The sequence below is a fragment of the Trachypithecus francoisi genome, unplaced genomic scaffold, assembly GCF_009764315.1.
Source record: "Trachypithecus francoisi isolate TF-2019V2 unplaced genomic scaffold, Tfra_2.0 Contig00131, whole genome shotgun sequence".
Classification (NCBI taxonomy): Eukaryota; Metazoa; Chordata; class Mammalia; order Primates; family Cercopithecidae; genus Trachypithecus; species Trachypithecus francoisi.
Genome location: NW_022680483.1, coordinates 859,833 through 878,673, shown reverse-complemented (window position 1 = coordinate 878,673; position 18,841 = coordinate 859,833). Strand labels below are relative to the sequence as shown.

Sequence of the window (18,841 nt, the reverse complement as noted above, 5' to 3'; positions counted from 1 at the left end):
GACTCTCCTAAAGCCCATGGTGTTCTCTTTCTCACTTGCGCGCCGTCGGAGATGCCAGACGCCGCCCTTCCCATCACTCTCTTCCCCTCTTCAAGTGTATCGCAACTGCAAAAAGACCACGGGCACACCATTCTCTAAACCTAATGCATTTAACTAGGACAATTTACAGGTTACTCCATCCCAGAGACTACCTTTTTTTTGATAGACATGGCCATCAACCAACCAGCGGTCAGAATCAGAGTCAGCCTCTGTCACGTTCCCAGGTCCTTGCCAAACTGGAAGGGCGGGGTCCCAGCAGCCGGAGAGTACAGTGGAGCCATGCCTGACGTAAGTCAACAAAGGTCACGTGATATGAATGAGTCCCCTAGATTGGCTACAACTGACTGGTTGGAAGCGGGGAGGTCGTGGCTGCTGCGTGGGGTTCGCCCATGACACAATTACAACTTTGTGCTGGTGCTGGCAAAGTTTGTGATTTTAAGAAATTCTGCTGTGCTCTCCAGCACTTCAAGCTTCTGCCTTTCCTGTAGTTTCCGAGATGTGATCCAGGTAGCCGAGTTCCGCTGCCCGTGCTTTGGCTGCTTTCGGCTTTGCCTTAGGGTTTTTTTTCCTTGCAGCCGCTGAGGAAGCGATAAAATTGGCGTCATAGTCTCAAGCAGCGATTGAAGGCTTCTTTTCAGTTACTCGATTAAGGTTGGGTATCGACGTGGACTTGGAAATTTGTTGCATTTCCATGAATTCCTGCGGAGTGTCGCTCAGTGCCGCTACTGTTGCCTTAGGTGATGAGGCAAAGAAAATGGCGGCAGGAAAAGCGAGCCGCGACAGCGAAGAGGAGTCCCTTAGCCTGACAGTTGAGGAAAGGGAGGCGCTTGGTGGCATGGACAGGTACGCACCTCCGTCACCCGCCTGGTTGGCTGGCGGTACTCTCGGGGAAGGCCTGGACACAGCTTGCTCATGTTGGTGACGGGGTCATCCTCAGCTTGGCACTCACCAAGCTGTCGCTGTCGTTCTCGGACTCGGAAAGGGACGGGTCACTGGCTTTCTCAGACCACTAACAACCTCTTTGTATCTCTCTCTACAGCCGCCTTTTCGGATTCGTGAGACTTCATGAAGATGGCGCCAGGATGAAGACCCTACTAGGCAAGGTAAAGCAACCCGGCGCGGACGGAGTCTTTGGTCCCCATTTTGCTCTACTAAGGCCCAGCGTCCGTTATCGCCCAGCCAGGATTACTTTGGCGCTGCTCCATGGCCAAGGGGTCGGAAAAGTATTGCCTTTGCACTCCGGGTACTCTGGAATACTTAGCCGCTTGCTCTAGCCTCCCTTCTACCCTAAGGGAAAAAAAAACGGAGCGCTTTGGGACCGGACTAAATCGGGTCCATACAAACATGCCTGTGACTTTAGGGCCTTTTGTTCCTGAATTTCAGCGTCACAAACTGTGAATGTGTACAGTTTTCAAAATTAATAACTTCCTGCGTCTTCCTGTCGCCTTTTGGCATTTGGCTCTTGCTGTCTAATTTTTAAACATTTTTTTTTAAATATCCCCGGTGTCCTAAGTGTAAGTAGTAAGTGAATTATAGCGGTGAAGAGTTTTCAGTAGTTAACCTATAAACTGATGAGTGTATGTTTAGCCTGAAGTTCAGTGATGTGTTTACTTTTTTAGGATCTACAATGCTGCAAATGTGATTTCATGAATGTGTGTGCTTTTTCCACTCAGGAGCCTTGTTTCTTAGGTGGCAGGCTCACAGCAGGAAGAATTCGTTGTTTGTCTGAAAAGTTGGCACTGTCGTTTAGTTAATGGCTGCTCGCATCAGCCAAGATGGCGGGTAAAAAGTGGGAGGAGCAATAAGGGGGGAAGCTTGGGGGGAAGGAGGAGGTATTAACCCGGAAACCTTAGCAATGAGTAGACTTTAAAGAGCGCTGCTGTAGCTTCATGTTGCTTAATAAAAATTATCATTAGCTAAAAGTAGAATTCTTGCGTTATCCCCAACATAGATGGCAGCATTCTTTGACCTACATGTGCTTATTAATTGCAGGACGTTTGGTTACTCCCGTCTGAATTGTTGCATAACGGCCCCGGAATATTCCTCTGTGTATCTTTTTTTATCCTCTGAACAAAATATTTTTAAAGTACTTGTATGTTGTCAGCTGGTCGCATGAAATAAGACGGTACAACAATCGCGCCATCTTTTAGATGCTGAAACCAGTAGTTAGGAATTTCAGTTTATTACTGCATTTAAGAAGGAAATATTAATTTTTTTCTCAAGATGAACATTTTACTTGCCAAAACGTTTTACTTTTGTAGTTTAATTCAGTACAGACACAGATTCTTTTACCTGTAATCTCTTTTGCATATTTGTTTTGGGGACAAATAATGACCAGAAAACTAAAATGTAATATATATGTGTGTATAATGTGTATATATGTTAGTAAATCCACTTCATTTGACTGATACATGAGACATGAGTTAAACTTTGATTATTTATGCAAGTGAAAATCGCTTTATGAAAAACATGTTACAGTATCAATGATAAGATTTAAGCAACAGTGACTCGATCTGCCTTGATGTTTAAAGTAGTTATAATGAAATGAAGTAATTTGATGTTTTCTGGGATAGTGTGGGAAAATACTGGCTGAGAACTTTAAATCTTCATATGCTGGAGTTTGGATGAATTCTCAGTGGATTGTGGTTAATTTTAAAGTTCAGTTTGGAATGAACTTTTCAGATAATATGGGATTTAAATTTTAAGGAATTTTTTTCACATGTTTATCCTTTCCAACTTTGATTACAGTAACATTTTAAATTTGAGAAAGTGGTTTCATTATGTTTGGGGAGAACTGTAGCTTCATAAAACACTGAATAATGCCCTATGTTAAACTGCAGTGACTTTTTGAAATAAAAAAAAACACTAAACCTGTTCTCCAAGACAAATTATTCTGTAGTATGTATAATAAAATATTTTTTTCCCTTTCTCACAGAGCTTTGCCTATCATCACTGTTTCTTTAAAAAATTCTTAGAATGATCTATATCACTGATATTTCAGTTTTTATTCATATTTATGTTTTCTATAAAAGTTTTATTTATAGATTTTACAAATGTCAGTATTGTTTTATAAGCTGCTAAAGGTTTAAAGTATTGTTATAAATATCTTTTTTTTTTCCTGTCAAGTTTTCTGGACATTGAAGATACTCTATCCAGTGACTAGTTTCTCTGATTTTTTTTTTTTAACCTTATACATAAACCCATATATCAAACCATTAGGATGGTTGTAACAATATATTCCCTTACAATTCTGTAATTTAGGAATTTTTATAAGATTGTCATCTGAATTAGTGTAAATACTTTTCAGCAAAAACTTTTTTGGTGGAAGCTTAACATATTTAAATAATATACAGTTCAATTAAGTGAAGAACAAATGTTAGCAGTAGTAACTTTTATTTCATGTTGGAAAGCCTTTTAGGTTGATTTTGTTTGTATTATGATAAGAGTTTCACTCTGTCAAATAGAATGTTACTGTTACAGTATGCCTTCAATATAATGCTAGAGACATTAACAGGAAAAACACCTATTAAAATGCTTTGAGTGGTTTTTCACACTGTAATATTTGAATAGTGATATTTAAGATCTTGCATTATATGTGTTTTGTTTGCTAACTTGTAACATATATTCATTTCCAGTTCTAAAAATAAGTGTTTTGAGTTTAAAAACAACTATATAAATAATGTCACATTTTGTTATTTAGAATTAAGTCTTTAATTTGGTGTATCAGGAAAAAGTATTTTATAGTTTGGAAGTTGTCTTCTAAACAGTTATGGTTGTTATTGTTTACATATTACTGGACAAAGTATTAAGTAGGACTTGTAAGAATGCTAATATAAAATTTTGGTACAACATCAGACATACCTATCTGAGGCAATTATAGAACATATTTTGATATCTAGGCACAGTTCCAAACTACATGAGAATAACTAGGCACTTTTCTGGGATTGGTTTACTTTACTTTTCTTTTCCCCCGAAATGGAATTTCACTCTTGTCGCCCCGGCTGAATGTCGCCCCGGAATGGGGAAGTCTCACCTCACTGCGACCTATGTCTTCTGGGTTCAAGCGATTCTGCTGTATCAGCCTCTCAAGTAGCTGGGAATATAGGTGCCCACTACTATACCTGGCTAATGTTTTGTATTTTTAATAGAGACAGGGTTTCATCACGTTGGCTAGGCACGTCTGGAACTCCTGACCTCAGGCGATCTGCTCTTCTCAGCCTCCCAAAGTGCTAGGATTACAGGCGTGAGCCACTGCATCTGGCCTGCTTTTATTACTAAATAGCTAGCTTTTAAAAGAGTCAAATTGAGCTAACTAGGGAACATTTGGAATTATTATGCCAAATAAGATTGTTTTGCCTGACATGAATTTCTGTGACTCAGATGGCAAAATTTCTTTAAAGGCATAATGCTGTAAGCCAGAATTAAATTTTAGTGCTTTCCAACCATAGTATGATATATTTGTTCTGACACAGATTAATTTTTAGTTTTGAAGATTATTTTTACATTACTGTGATGCTAATGAACGATCCCATTTTTTCTTAATGGCCATCTAGAAAGCTAATTTTTATGTTAAAGAATGTAAGATTGTTTCATTTGACAGATTAAGACCTAAACATACATATTTTATAAATTAGTCAATGACTGGCATATTTTATGAACTTGCTTTGAATCTTCACATAATTAGCTTGTAAATTGCTACCACAACTCAGAGCAAAACAAATTTGAGAGTCCATGAATGGAAAACTTTTATGAAGGTCATATTGAAGTAAGACTTCTCAGTTTAGATTGAACAAATAGTCCTTTAAATGGTAGGATGACTAACATGAGAACATCAGTATAGAATAAATGTATGAAGGGCTTTAAAAGTTCACAGTAAAGGTTAGCTTATGAAAATAAAAGTTTGCATGCTGTTTCTTAATAGGACAGAGTTGTTACTTGGAGATTATTTGATTCATACCACAGCAGTGCATTTTGTAATTTTATTCAGAAATCAGATTTAAAATCAGACTTTAGCTTTTAGCAGATGTTTAAAGTAACTTACTTTCCTGTTCTTTTACTCGCTGATCTCATTTTGTTATAATCTTTACTTGTCCTAGCATGGTGACTCTTGCCTGTAATCCCATCCCTTTGGGAGGTGGAGGCTGATAGATTAGTTGAGTCCAGAAGTTCAAGACTAATCTGAGCAACATGGCAAAACTCCATCTCTACAAAAACTAAGAAATTTGCTAGACTCGGTGACCTGTACCTATAGTCCCAGGATGGCCACTCTTGCCCTCTTCAGAGAATAGAATACAGTATCTTTTCCCATTTTTACACTTTTAGCCTGTGTGTGTCCTTAGGTCTAAAATGAGTGTCTTTTGGACAATTTATAGTTTTTTTTTAAATCCAATAATTCCCTCTATGTATTATGATTAGTGCATTATCTGTTTCTATTTAAAGTAATTACTGACAAGAAAGGACTTACTAGTTCCATTTTCTTTCATTGTTGTTTGATTTCTGTGTTGTAGCCTTTTTATTTCTCTTTTCCTCTCTGCCTTCCTTTTTGTTTCTTTGAATTTTTTTGTGGTGACAAGTTTTAATTCTCTTTTCATTTCACTTTGTGCATATGTCCTATATGTTTTCTTTGTAGTTACCATGGCAGTAACATAAAGCTTCATAAAGTTATAACTATCTTTGTTTGTTTTTTTTTTCTTTTTGATATGTAATTTCCCTCTGTTGCCCATACTGAAGTTCAGTGGTGCTATGTCAGCCCACTGCAACCTCTGCCTCCTAGGTTCAAGCTGCCTCAGCCTCCCGAGTAGCTGAGATTTCACGTATCTGCCACCACACCAGCTACTTTTGTATAGAGACAGGCTTTCACCATGTTGGCCAGGCTGTTCTTGAACTCCTGATCTCAGGTGATCCACCTGCCTTGGCCTCCTAAAGCTCTGGGATGACAGGTGTGAGCCACCACGCCTGGCCAACAATCATCTTATCAGTTGTCAGAACTAAATTTCATTTTCATATAAAAACTGCTCTTTATATCTGTCCTTCAGGGATCCATTAATATATTTTTTTAGAGTTTTTTTATGCCTTAAAAAATTTGATGCCAGATTTATTCATTATTTTTCATCGGATTTACAATATTATAGGTTACCATATTTGTCTATATGTTACCTTTATTTTGTATTTTCAAATGATTTTGTGTGCTAGTTAACATCATTTTTCTTTAACCTGTGGGACTACCTTTAGCATTTCTTACAGGGTAAGTGTAGTTGTAATGAAATCCCTCAAGTTTGTTTTTCTAGCAAGTCTTACTTTCTCCCAAATTACAAATCTAGAGGGATACAAAAACAGATGAGCAGTTATCAGGGGGTGTATTCCTTATATACAAACTTAGTAGTTGGTCCAGCACGCCTTGCTCATTCCACAACCGTGTTAATGCCTTAGAAATTCACATTACTACCTGCTATGTTAATTTTTTTCCAGTGTGAAACAATACTTCTTTGTGGTAAAGTATGTCTATCATCAGTTAGTACTTTACCTTTGTTTGTCTGGGCATATGATTCTGCTTTTTAATAAAAGTATAGTATAATGAAGTATAGAATTTTTGATGATAGTTCTTTTCTTTGATTTTTTTTTTTTTTTTTTTCTTGAGACGGAGTCTCCCACTGTTGCCTGGGTTGGAGGGCAGTGGCGCGATGTCTGCCCACTGCAATCTCCACCTCCCAGGTTCAAACGATTCTCTTTACTCAGCCTCCCAAGTAGCTGGGATAACAGCCACCCACAGTACGCCCAGCTAATTTTTTGTGGACAGGGTTTCACCATTTTGGCCAGGCTGGTCCTGAACTTCTGACCTTGTGATTCACCCACCTCAGCCTCTCAAAGTGCTGAGGTTACGTGTGAGCCACTGTGTCTGGCCTGGATGATAGTTATTTTATTCTCCCATTTTTTCTCTCGGACTCCAGTTTTGTTAAGATTGTAATGCTTGACATGATCTCAAAAGGTTTCTGAAGCTCTGTTTTTGTTCAGTGTTTTCTTTTTTTGGATTTGATCATTTATATTGATGTAGTAAATATTAAGTGTTGATTTTCAGTTTCTGAGTTGTTTCACTTAAGATATTCACCTTCAGTTCCATCTTGTTGTTGCATAAGACATATTTTCATTTTTTGAATTGCCGAATAGTATTTAATTTTATATATGCCGCTTTTTCTTTATCCAGTCATCCATTGGTGGACTTTGGAGTAATTTCCTATCTTTGCTATTGTGAAGCGAGCTACGGTAAACATACAAATGCAGTTATCATTTTGATACAATTACTTCTTATTCTTTGGGTATATACCATGTAATGGAATTGTTAGATTGAATGGTAGTTTTGTGTTTAGTAGTTTGAGAAATCTCCATACAGTTTTTCATAGAGTGTGCTAATACTCTATGAAAGTGTGTAAAGATTCATTTTGTCTGTATCCCTGCCAGTATCTCTTTTTTTTTCATCTTTTTAATGATAGACATTCTGTCTAGTGTAAGATGATATCTTATTGTGGTTTTGATTTGCATTTCTCTGATGATTAGTGATGCTGAACATTTTTTAAATGTGCTTTTTGACTATTATGTGTCTTCTTTTGATCTGTTCTTGTCCTTTGTCCTCTTTTTCTTTTTTTTCTTCCAACTCTTGCTATGTCACCCAGGGTAGATTGCAGTGGCATGATCACAGCTCACTGCAACCTCAATCTCCTGTATTTGCCCACTGTTTAATTCTTTAAATATATTTGTAATAGCTACTTTGAAGTTCCTGCTAAATACAATATATACATTTATTTGGGGTCAGATTTTGTTGATTGAAAAAAGTGACTTAGTATAATATGGTTACACTTACCTGTTTTCAGGTCTAGTACTGTTTGGTGGAGAATTAGACATTTTAGATATGTGGATATGTGTTTTAAGAAAATTTGCATAGAGAGGAGGGTACTTGTGGACTAAACTGTGGAACTCTTTGCTGTTGTGAATGTTAGCACAATGTTAAAATATAAAATTTCCTATATTTTGCCTTTATTCCCTTTCCTCCTCCCCCTTTTTTTTTTTTTTTTTTTTTTTTTTTGAGGCGGGGTCTTGCTTTTTTGCTCAGGCTGGAGTGCAGTGGCGCAGTCTTGGCTCACTGCAGCCTCCACCTCCCGACTTCAAGTGATTGTCCTGTCTCAGCTTCTCCAGTAGCTAGGACTACAGGTGCGCACCACCATGCTGAGCTGATTTTTGTATTTTTAGTAGAGACGGGGTTTCACCATGTTGATCAGGATGGTCTCTATGTCTTGACCTCGTGATACACATGTCTTCGGCCTCCCAAAGTGCTTCGATTACCCCTTGTAGAGTGCATTCACTATCCTTTTCATGCTGCAATTACTTGAAATCCTCTTTTCCAGATACTGCATTTTGTGTTAAGGAAGAACATTTATGTAAAGTACTTGGTATTGGACCTGGCACAGTGGGGCCTTAGTACAAGTAAACTCAGGCAGTGGTTTAGTAATTCAGAAAGAGGAGGCAGCAATTATAAGTAATCATTGATCTGCTTTCTGACACTAAAGATTGTTTACTTTTCTAGAATATTACATAAGTGAGATTGTGAAAAATATACTGTGCTTTAGGCTTGCTCCTTTCCTTCAACTTACTTTGAGATTTATTCATTTTGTTCTGCATTACATGTAACTCATTTATTCTTGAAAATACTGAGCATCTTTTTCTTTGCAAATAACAAGCTGTTTGCATGTTATTAAGACTGTGGTTAGAAGAAGTTAAGTTTTTCAAAATCTGTGGTTAGTAACAAATTTTTTACAAATTTTTTACAAATATTTTTAAAATTAAGTTTTTCTTTTTTTTTTTTTTTTTTTTTTTTTTTTGAGGCGGAGTCTCGCTCTGTCGCCCAGGCTGGAGTGCAATGGCCGGATCTCAGCTCACTGCAAGCTCCGCCTCCCGGTTTACGCCATTCTCCTGCCTCAGCCTCCCGAGTAGCTGGGACTACAGGCGCCCGCCATCTCGCCCGGCTAATTTTTTATATTTTTTTAGTAGAGACGGGGTTTCACTGTATTAGCCAGGAGGGTCTCGATCTCCTGACCTCGTGATCCGCCCGTCTCGGCCTCCCAAAGTGCTGGGATTACAGGCTTGAGCCACCGCGCCCGGCCAAGTTTTTCAAAATCTGTGGTTAGTAACAAATTTTTTACAAATATTTGCAGCAAAATTTCAGGACGCTGTTTTGATGTTTTAGTAATGTTTTCATTCAGTTTTTCTTCCTATAAACTCCTGAAAGTTCAAAGGTTTGATCTGAACCCATAACCACCCCCCACCAAAGTTTGTGTGAAATCTTTGAAACACAGTATATCTCAATTTGGGCTCTCCACATTCCAGTGTTCAAAAATTTCATGTGGTTAATGGCTACCAGAGTCAATAATGTTCTTCCAGTGCTTATTTGAGAGTAGTTTTGTTGTATAAATAAGGATAATAGTAAGAATTTATATGTGCAGCTTTTATATAAAGTTATTAATGAGCTCCTAGTTTATTTTGTTGAGCATATGATATATTGTTAGATCATGACTATTGGCTTCATTAGTAAATTCTTTTTTTTTTTTTTAAAGTCAATAAATTTTTATTCAAGGAATTCCATGTTGTGATTTCTTCCACTGTCCATCAAGGTCACTTTAGATCCTCTAAACAGCTGGAGTCAAAAGATTTATCTTCAAGTTAACCCTTTTTAATGAAACTGATACAGTTGTCCTGTCAGCCCATAATTACTTTGACTTCTGTCATCTCCTTTTTATATGGTTATACTGATGAAGACTTCAGAATTCACCAAGAATCTTTGGGATCTAATTTCTTCATTAGTAACTTATTAAGAGAAGTTATATCCTGTCTGAAATGCTGAATTTAATCCTATGCCTGTGGAAGAAATGACATACATTTATGGTTGCTTTGATTTTTTTAAGAATCTCATGCAGTTGTATGTATTCTTCCAGGAAGGACATGCCTTTTTCTTAATGTTTATAACGTTTATTTCTAGGCTGTTCGCTGCTACGAATCTTTAATCTTAAAAGCTGAAGGAAAAGTGGACTCTGACTTCTTTTGCCAATTAGGTCACTTCAACCTATTGCTGGAAGATTATTCAAAAGGTATTGTTATTCTCTTTTTAGATTTCTTGCTTGACTTATGTTTGCACTGTAGTTGTAATGTTTTTTCTTTCTTCAGGGATACTACTGATTTTTACTTTCATCTAATAAACTAATGAACATAGTAATCAATGAGAAAGAATTTAGACTAAATAGAGATGTGAAAATTTTATGTGATTTCATATAAATATGCAGCAAATTAGATTATTGAGTAAAAAGTATAATATCCTACGTGTGTATTGCTATTTTGCTTGCCCTTGTGAAAATCATGTTTTTAAAAATGCTACCGCAGTAGAAAGACAGTAAGTTTGTTGTCTTTATCTGTATTATACAAATGTGGACATTTTAGAAAGATCAGGGGAACAGTATTTCTCATTTTTGTCTTGATTTTCTTCAAAATTTTTCATTATAGTAAGAAAATATTGCAAGTCTGATCTGTAGCAGTGTGTTATTCTAAAGGAATACAGACAGCTCATCTCTGAGTTTGAGCCTTGTATACAGCAGATCTTTTTCATTCTGTCAGATGATTTTCCTTCTCAGAAATAGGTGGAGGGCTGGTCGTGGTGGCTCATGCCTGTAATCCTTTGGGAGGCCAAGGCAGGTGGATCACTTGAGGTCAGGAGTTCAAGACCAGCCTGGCCAACATGGCAAAACCCTGTCTCTACTAAAAATACAAAAATTAGCTGGGTGTGGTGACATGTGCCTGTTTTCCCAACTACTTGGGAGACTGAGGCAGGAGAATCGCTTGGACTTGGGAGCCGAGATTGCACCACTACACTCCAGCCTAGGCAACAGAGCAAGGCTCTGTCTCAAAAAAAAAAAGCAATAGGTGGAGGTAAGTTACTTAAGATAACTGTAAAAATTGTGTACTTTTCATAGTACCAAGCCACTGACCAAGAGCATTATTTATTTAGGAAATCATAACATTTTTACTTCTTACCCATATTCCCGTACCATTGAATATTTTATAACTTTTGGATAGAAGTAAACATATTGGTAGAGAGTAGGCAGAGGTATTTTCCAGCACATATGGGTAGTGGAAAGAACAGTGGACTATGTTAGGATTAGAGGAGAGAGTTGGTGGGGTTATGCCACTCATGTGCTTTAGCAGTAGAGAGTATCTGATGTACCTCATTTTTTGTTAGGTTAAGCCAGTGTTTACTAATGAAATGTACTTTTGATTTGATACAGCATGCTCTATGGGTATGTATGTTTCAGCTGGAACTTTGCCATTTAAAAATGGCTTATATTAACAGATTAATTTCAGTTTCTCTGACGTCTTCCTCTTGATAAGTAGTAGGTTGAGGAATAGTAGAAGAGAAAGTCAATGAACAGTAAATGGAATTCTTAGTACTTGTTAAATGGGCTTCATTTTAGCAGGTGACTTTTACTAATAATGTTTATTTATACACTTAGATAAAAATTTGGTTAAAATGTAATATTTCTTTCCCTTTTTTTTTTTTTTTTTTTTGAGACAGAGTCTTGTTTTGTTGCCCAGGCTGGAGTGCAGTGTCACAATCTCGGCTCACTGCAATCTCCACCTCCTTGGTTCAAGTGATTCTCATGTCTCAGCCTGCCAGGTAGTTGGAAGTACAAGTATGCGCCACTACACCGGCTAATTTTTGTATTTTTAATAGAGATGGATTTTCACCATGTTTGTTGGTCAGGCTGGTTTCAAACTCCTGACCTCAAGTGAACCACCTGCCTCTGCCTGCCAAAGTGCTGGGCTTACAGGTGTGAGCCACTGCACCTGGCCTAAAATGTAATATTTCAAAGGAAGTGATTGCTGAAGAAAAATACGTAGGTTTTTCTAGTACACATTTAAGATTTTTTATGTGCGTTTAATATGTAAACTTGAGAGCTAGTAAACAAAGACCCTGAATTGAGAAGCAGATTTACGTAGAGACTGTCTGTCTTTGCTGTGTAGCAGTCATTTAATATGTATTTAATTTCTTCCTTTTTTTTTTGTTTTTGGAGACGGTGTTGCTCTATCTCCAGGATGGAGTGCAGTGGCACAAACTCTCACTTGGCTCATTGCAACCTCTGCCTCCCTGTTCAAGTGATTCTCACGCCTCCGTCTCGCCCGAGTAGCTGGGATTACAGGTGCCTGCCACCACTCTTAGCTAATTTTGTATTTTTAGTAGAGATGGTGTTTTAACATTGATCACGCTGGACTCAAACTTCTGACCTCAGGTGATCCGCCTGTCTTGGCCTCCCAAAGTTTTGGGATTACAGGCATTAGCCATTGCTGCTGGCGTATATTTTTAGATTTCTTACATTTTCTATTTAAAAAGAAGAGAAGACGGCTTGTGTAATTTTGGGTCCGTGAAGTGAATAAAGACTCCAAGGAAATTGTTTTGAAGGTTGTTTTGTTGTGTTGTGATTTGGGCACATGGTGGGTTAGACATTGGGCAAAATACATTAAGATCAGAGAAGAATAACCCTGACATTTAAGTTCTTGATTAAATGTTCTCTCAGGTCCATATTGGCATATAAAGAATTAGTCTTTTGGCCAGGCACAGTGGCTCGTGCCTATAATCCCAGCACTTTGGGAGGCCGAAGCAGGAGGATCACAAGGTCAGGAGTTCAAGACCAGCCTCCCAACATGGTGAAACCCTATCTGTACTAAAGATACAAAAAATTAGCTGGCGGTGGCTCACGTCTGTAATCCTAGCACTTTGGGAGGCCGAGGCGGGTGCATCATGAGGTCAGCATATCGAGACCATCCTGTCTACCACGGTGAAATACCGCCTCTACTAAAAATGCAAAAAATTATCCAGGCGTGGTGGTGGGCACTTATAGTCCTAGCTATGCAGGAGACTGAGGCAGGAGAATGGCATGAACCCGGGAGGTGGAACCTGCAATGAGCCAAGATGGCACCACTGCACTCCAGCCTGGGTGACAGAGCAAGACTCTGTCTCAAAAAAAAAAAAAAAAAAAAAATTAGCCTGGCATGGTGGCATGCACCTGTAATCCCAGCTACTCCAGAGGCTAGGGCAGAATTGCTTGCACTCTCTCTAGAGGCAAAGGCTGCTGTGAGTTGAGATTGTGCCGCTATACTCCAGTGTGTGCAACAGGGCAAGACTGTCTCAAAGGAAAAAAAGAATCACTCTTTTTAGAGATAGTGGTAACTTGATCACTTGTAGTAGTAGAGAAGAAAAGAAAGTGAATATGGAGCCATTCATTTGTATTTTGTATTTATTTCATGATGAGTTGAAAGTTTTCCAATTACAAGCTAACTGAGATTCCAGCCATTCATAATTTTCTCTCTTCTTCCTTCAAGTAAGTAATTTGTTACCTGTTATATTGACAGGCTCTCTTTTATTAAAAATTTTGGCTCTGTGTTTTTGGTTCCTGTACATTTACTGTTATTCCCAGAATGATTAATAATGTATGTAAAACTTTATGTTTCTTTTTCTTTTTTTGTTTGCCTTTCCCTTTCTTGGGTGAAATTGTAATACTCTGCCCTGGTACATAGAGTATAAGAACATAAAATGGGTGCTTCCAAGTAATAGGTCTTTGAGTTAGGCTTCTCCAAAAATAATAATTTTATTTCATTTATGAGTGAGCCTATTTTTGTTGCTGTTTAAATTGAAGTTGATATTTCCTTAATTTGAAGTGTTAATGTAGTTTGAAAATATAAAAATCTGTTTTTTTAAAAAAGGAGTTTGGTGTTTTTTTGCTTCAACTTTTATTTTAAATTCTGGGGTACCTGTCCAGGATATGCAGGTTTTTTATATAGGTAGACATGTGCCATGGTTGTTTGCTGCACAGATCAACCCATCACCTTGGTATTAAGCCCAGCATCCATTAGCTATTCTTCCCAGTGCTCTCCCTCCCTGATTCTTGATTATAGTTTTTTTCTGTTGCCTAGAGAAACAAATTCATGGGGAATTTGTTAAATATGTGAATTCTTAATCTATAATGTGGAACTACTGTTTGTTTATAGTATAAAGTAAAATATTTATATAAACTAGTGACCATAGCGTACGTTTCATGAAGGATAGTAGTCAGCGTGGTCTTGGACCAACCCACTTTTCCATTCTTTCTCACTTGTAGTTCTCAAGAATGACTGTAGAATGTACTGGGAATACAACATCCTGAGATGATGAGGCACTCGGCAAACAGCCCTGCTTTTTTCCCACCTGCCTCCCACACCAGAAACAGGATGCACTAAAGAGCTGGTGGTGTGTTCTTTCAACTGTTTAGCTCATGAAGGCTTACAATGCCAGGGTGTAAAACTTAGGGCTGCTTTTCAGGGTTCCTCAGCCATGGTGCAAGTGGTCATGGACAGATGAGACTCCATATGCTCTGGGCAGCTTTCCTGTGCCTTAGGCTGAAGCTTGCAATGAATCCGAGGCTTCTGTTATCACAGATGGGCCGCATGGGGTAGGCTGCCTGTCTCACCAGACTTAGACTCAGTGTATGTGTGTGTGTGTGTGTGTCTGTATAAAACAGTGAATTTGCTTCACAATGGATATAGATTCTTGTCATTTAGGTTTATGTTATAAAGTCATTGTGAAAACTGAATTAGCAAATACTGAACTATTGTTCCTAAAGGGAATACAGGATAAAGTTCCTATTAGCCTTTGATCACAACGTTGTTAGCTGATCAATACATAACTATATTTTATATGTATTTATGTTTAAAGATCCCTATTAAAATCTAAATTGTTGATTCATTATCATTGAACTCAAAGCCAGAAGCATTATAACTCGTGCCTGAATAAAATATATTTTTCTGTGAGGCACATCACAATCTTTTTGTACTTAGGCACATCAGATAGCTGTTTGGCGCTATACATTGGTTAGTGATTTTATTTTGTTTTGTTATTTTATATTGCATTTTATTATTTTACTTTATTTATTTATTTTACTTATTATATATTTTTTGAGACAGAGTCTCACTGTGTTGCCCAGTCTGGAGTGCTGTGGTGTGATCTCGACTGCAAGCTCTGCCTTCTGGGTTCACACCATTCTCCTGCCTCAACCTCCCAAATAGCTAGGACTACAGATGTCCACCACCACACCTGGCAATTTTTTTTTATTTTTAGTAGAGACAGGGTTTCACTGTGTTAGCCAGTATGATCTTGATCTCCTGACCTCATGATCCAACTGCTTTTGCCTCCCAAAATGCTGGGATTACAGGTGTGAGCCACCACACCTGACTTTATTTTTTGAAACATAGTCTCACTCTGTCAATGAGACTGGTGTGCAGTGGTGTAATCTCAGCTCACTGCGACCTGTGTCTTCTGGGTTCAAGCGATTCTTGTGCATCAGCCTCCCTAGGAGCTGTGATTACAGGTGTGCACCACCACAGCCAGCTAATTTTCATATTTTTAATAGAGACAGGGTCTCACCATGTTGGCCAAGCCGGTCTTAAACTTCTGACCTCAAGTGATATGCCTGCCTTGGCCTCTCAGAGTGCTGGGATTACAGGTGTGAGCCACTGCACCCAGCTGGATAGTGATTTTTAAAAAGCGAAATTACTAACAAAAGAGCAAAAATAAGAAACATGTGATACTGCATATAGCAGGAAAAGCCTGCTTGTTTAGAGTACTTGACACATGAAGTCAGAGAAAGGCTCACCTCTTCTAACATTAGCTGGGAATGCGTGTATCCAGTGGCTTGAATTTTTTGCTGTCCTGTGCAGGTCTGTGAATAACTGTGAAACCATCAAAAGTATTGATTTTGTATACAAATAAATTCTAGTGAGTTGAATAACATAGAACCCCCAAATAATAAATATCAATTAAAGCTCTGAAAGCTAATAAATTGTTGCAAATATGTCATATGATCTTTTAGCTAGAGATTCATGCAAAATTTTTAAAGATAAAGATTTTTCCTATATCATGTGGCTGTGTTCTTTTGTTGACAGTAAAGGACAAAATATTGAGATAAACTGGTGTTCATAGAATGGTATTATATGTTTCTGTGAAGTTGATAAATTTTTGCATATGCATCAGGTGATTTTCTATTTATCTTCCCTGCATTCAAAGGTTAAGGACACAACGTCTTCATGTAATGTCCAATTAAATGTGTTTAGAATTCAGTCACAGTTCTAAAAAGTTATAGATAGCTTCCTTCTCTACTTCTTAAAAACCTTCAGAGATTTCTCAATGATCACAATTTGTGGTGTCACTAATTAGTCTGATTTATGCAAGGAGGAAAATGCCATTTGAGAAGCTCCAAGAATAGCAGATTAGTGAGCATACCTCAGGTTTTCAGATATTCATGCCCATGCTCTCAGAACTATGGAATAGATTCATTAGGCAACTAGTAAAAGTTCTGTTAGCTTTGAGAACTAAAGAATTTGTGGCAGAGCACACTGGAAAAACAGAAGGAACAAAACTTTCTTGGACGTTGTATGTCAGTTCTGAGACCCTGATGACCTTGATGAGAATGTTATTTTAATAATGTCAAAGAAGTAACACATTTAAAAGGGTTTTCAGCAGGCCTACTAATTTGATTTGATGACTTCAAGAAGATGAAGAGGTAGGAATAAAAGAGTCATTTTGCTTTTCTACGTATGCTACAGCTTCCTTGTCTCTTCTTAACCACAATATTTTCATGCTGGGGAGAGAGTAGCATGTCACAATGCAGGTCTATTGCGGTTTATGCTGGACAGGAGTTTTTTCCGAATGTTAGTATGTGTCAGTGCTACATTTAAAAGGAGATGTGTTTTAGGCAACATTACATTAGTGAGTATAAAAAGGTGCAAGAGAACAAGGTAGATACATTAACCATTTATATAGTGCCAACTATGTGAAAGTTAATATATGCTCTTTTGATAACATATTTGAGGGTAAAAGTATGAACTTCCAGTCATATTCTCAAAAAAAAGAAATCCAGAACTACACCAAAGACAGATGACAATCAAGGTGACCAACAGACTTATTTCCTTATTTTCTTTTCATCCTTCCTGTTGGCTTACTACTTTTCCATAGCTAATTAATGTACTCCTATAGAGGCATATATTGGGTAGCAGCTGAGGATGATAGAAGAAATACTGTTTCTTTAGTTAGAGCATAGTCAGAAAACAGAAGCATAGCTTGAGATCTATCCTTTTATTTTGTGTCTATCTTAAGAAGTCATCTTTCTTTTCCTGCCCCAGCTACCATCCTTCACCTCTGCTCCTGTATTATTAGTACTTTTCAACCCTGTGTGTTCTGTGTGCACTTGTACCATCACACTCTGCTTTAGTTTTTTTCGTTGTCGTGTTTGAGATGGAGTCTTGCTCTGTTGCCCAGGTTGAGGTGCAGTGGTGTAATGTTGGCTGACTGAAATCTCTGCCTCACAGGTTTAAGCGATTCTCCTGTCTCAGTCTCCTGAGTAGCTGGGATTACAGGCCTGTGCCACCATGCCTGGCTAATTTTTGTAGTTTTGGTAGAGACAGGGTTTTGCGATGTTGCCTAGGCTGGACTTGACCTCCTGACCTCAAGTGATCCTCCCTCTTCAGCCTCCCAAAGTGCTGAGATTACAGGCATGAGCCACTGCACCTGGCCTCTTTTTTGGTGGTGTTGAGTAATATTATCTAGTCAAAATTTTCCATCTGGAAAGATTATACTAAGCATGCCAGGGTCATGAGCCCTTCTTAACCCTTTTCTATTTCTTTGATTTCTTGTTTAATTTCTTACAGTGCATGGCTTTTCATTCTTCAGTCATTTCTTGCTTGGGTTTAGGTGCTTGGGACCTGCAAGGAAAGATTAAGAGACTTGATGTCATATAGTAAGGCCAGATAGAGAACTCAAGTTGAGCTGACTTGAAAGTTATTTTTCCCACTATATTCTGCCGCTTTTTCGGTCTTACCCGTTTCACACTGCTTACTAGTCTCTATTTTTAAGACAAAATACAAAAGTTACATTTATCTTAACAACACAAATACTCTGTTCCTTGTTAAAAAAACAAAAAAAACAAAAAAAAACAGTATTCAGATAACTAAAAAAACAACTGTTGCTGTGTGTTTTGTTGACATCTGTAGTTAGTGCATTGAGCTTAGTGACTCACAGTATTTAAGAAAAATTCTAGGAAGCCTTCAGTAACACATTTGCCACAAAGAGACAACTGTTAAAGTTTTGATAAAAATCCTGATAGTCTATTGTGTCAATAAAAACATTTCAAAATTTAAAATTTGTTTTTTACTCTGCATTCCAGTTTATAGCTTAAACTCAATAGAGTATATGAATAATATCGTGCCAAAATACCTCAGATTTGTAGGCTGCATTTACAAAAACATTTGTAAACCCTTGTTCCATTACTTAAGTTAAACGTTTTCTGAGCTGGGCATGGTGGCTCACACCTGTAATCCCAGCACTTTGGGAGGCCAAGTTGGGCACATCAGCTGAGGTAGGGAGTTCGAGACCAGCCTGGCCAACATGGCATCTCTACTGAAAATACAAAAATGAGCAGGTGCACACCTGTAATTCTAGCTACTTGGGAGGCTGAGACAGGAGAATCTCTTGAACCCAGGAGGCGGAGGTGAGCTGACATGGTGCCATTACACTCCAGCTTGGGTGACACTCTGTCTTAAAACCAGAAAATATTTTCTTATTGAGCATTTTAATCTCTTTGTTGCTTTTTATGCTTTCAAAATAATCTGTTGATAACCCTAGGGAAAATTTTTACGTGCCAGTAATTGTTGTTATATATCCATTACCAGCATGATGGAGGCA

General features: G+C 37.9%; 1 protein-coding gene across 1 annotated transcript in view; it reads left to right on the top strand.

Annotated features, from left to right (window-relative positions):
* The first annotated feature begins 364 nt into the window (after nucleotides 1-364).
* LOC117062424 (lysine-specific demethylase 6A-like) overlaps nucleotides 365-18,841 on the top strand; it is a 215,907-nt gene continuing 197,430 nt past the window's right edge. The window contains 3 exon segments of the mRNA XM_033175981.1: nucleotides 365-882; nucleotides 1,079-1,142; nucleotides 10,064-10,172. Coding sequence (XP_033031872.1) covers nucleotides 731-882; nucleotides 1,079-1,142; nucleotides 10,064-10,172 — 325 coding nt within the window. The 5' untranslated portion in view covers nucleotides 365-730.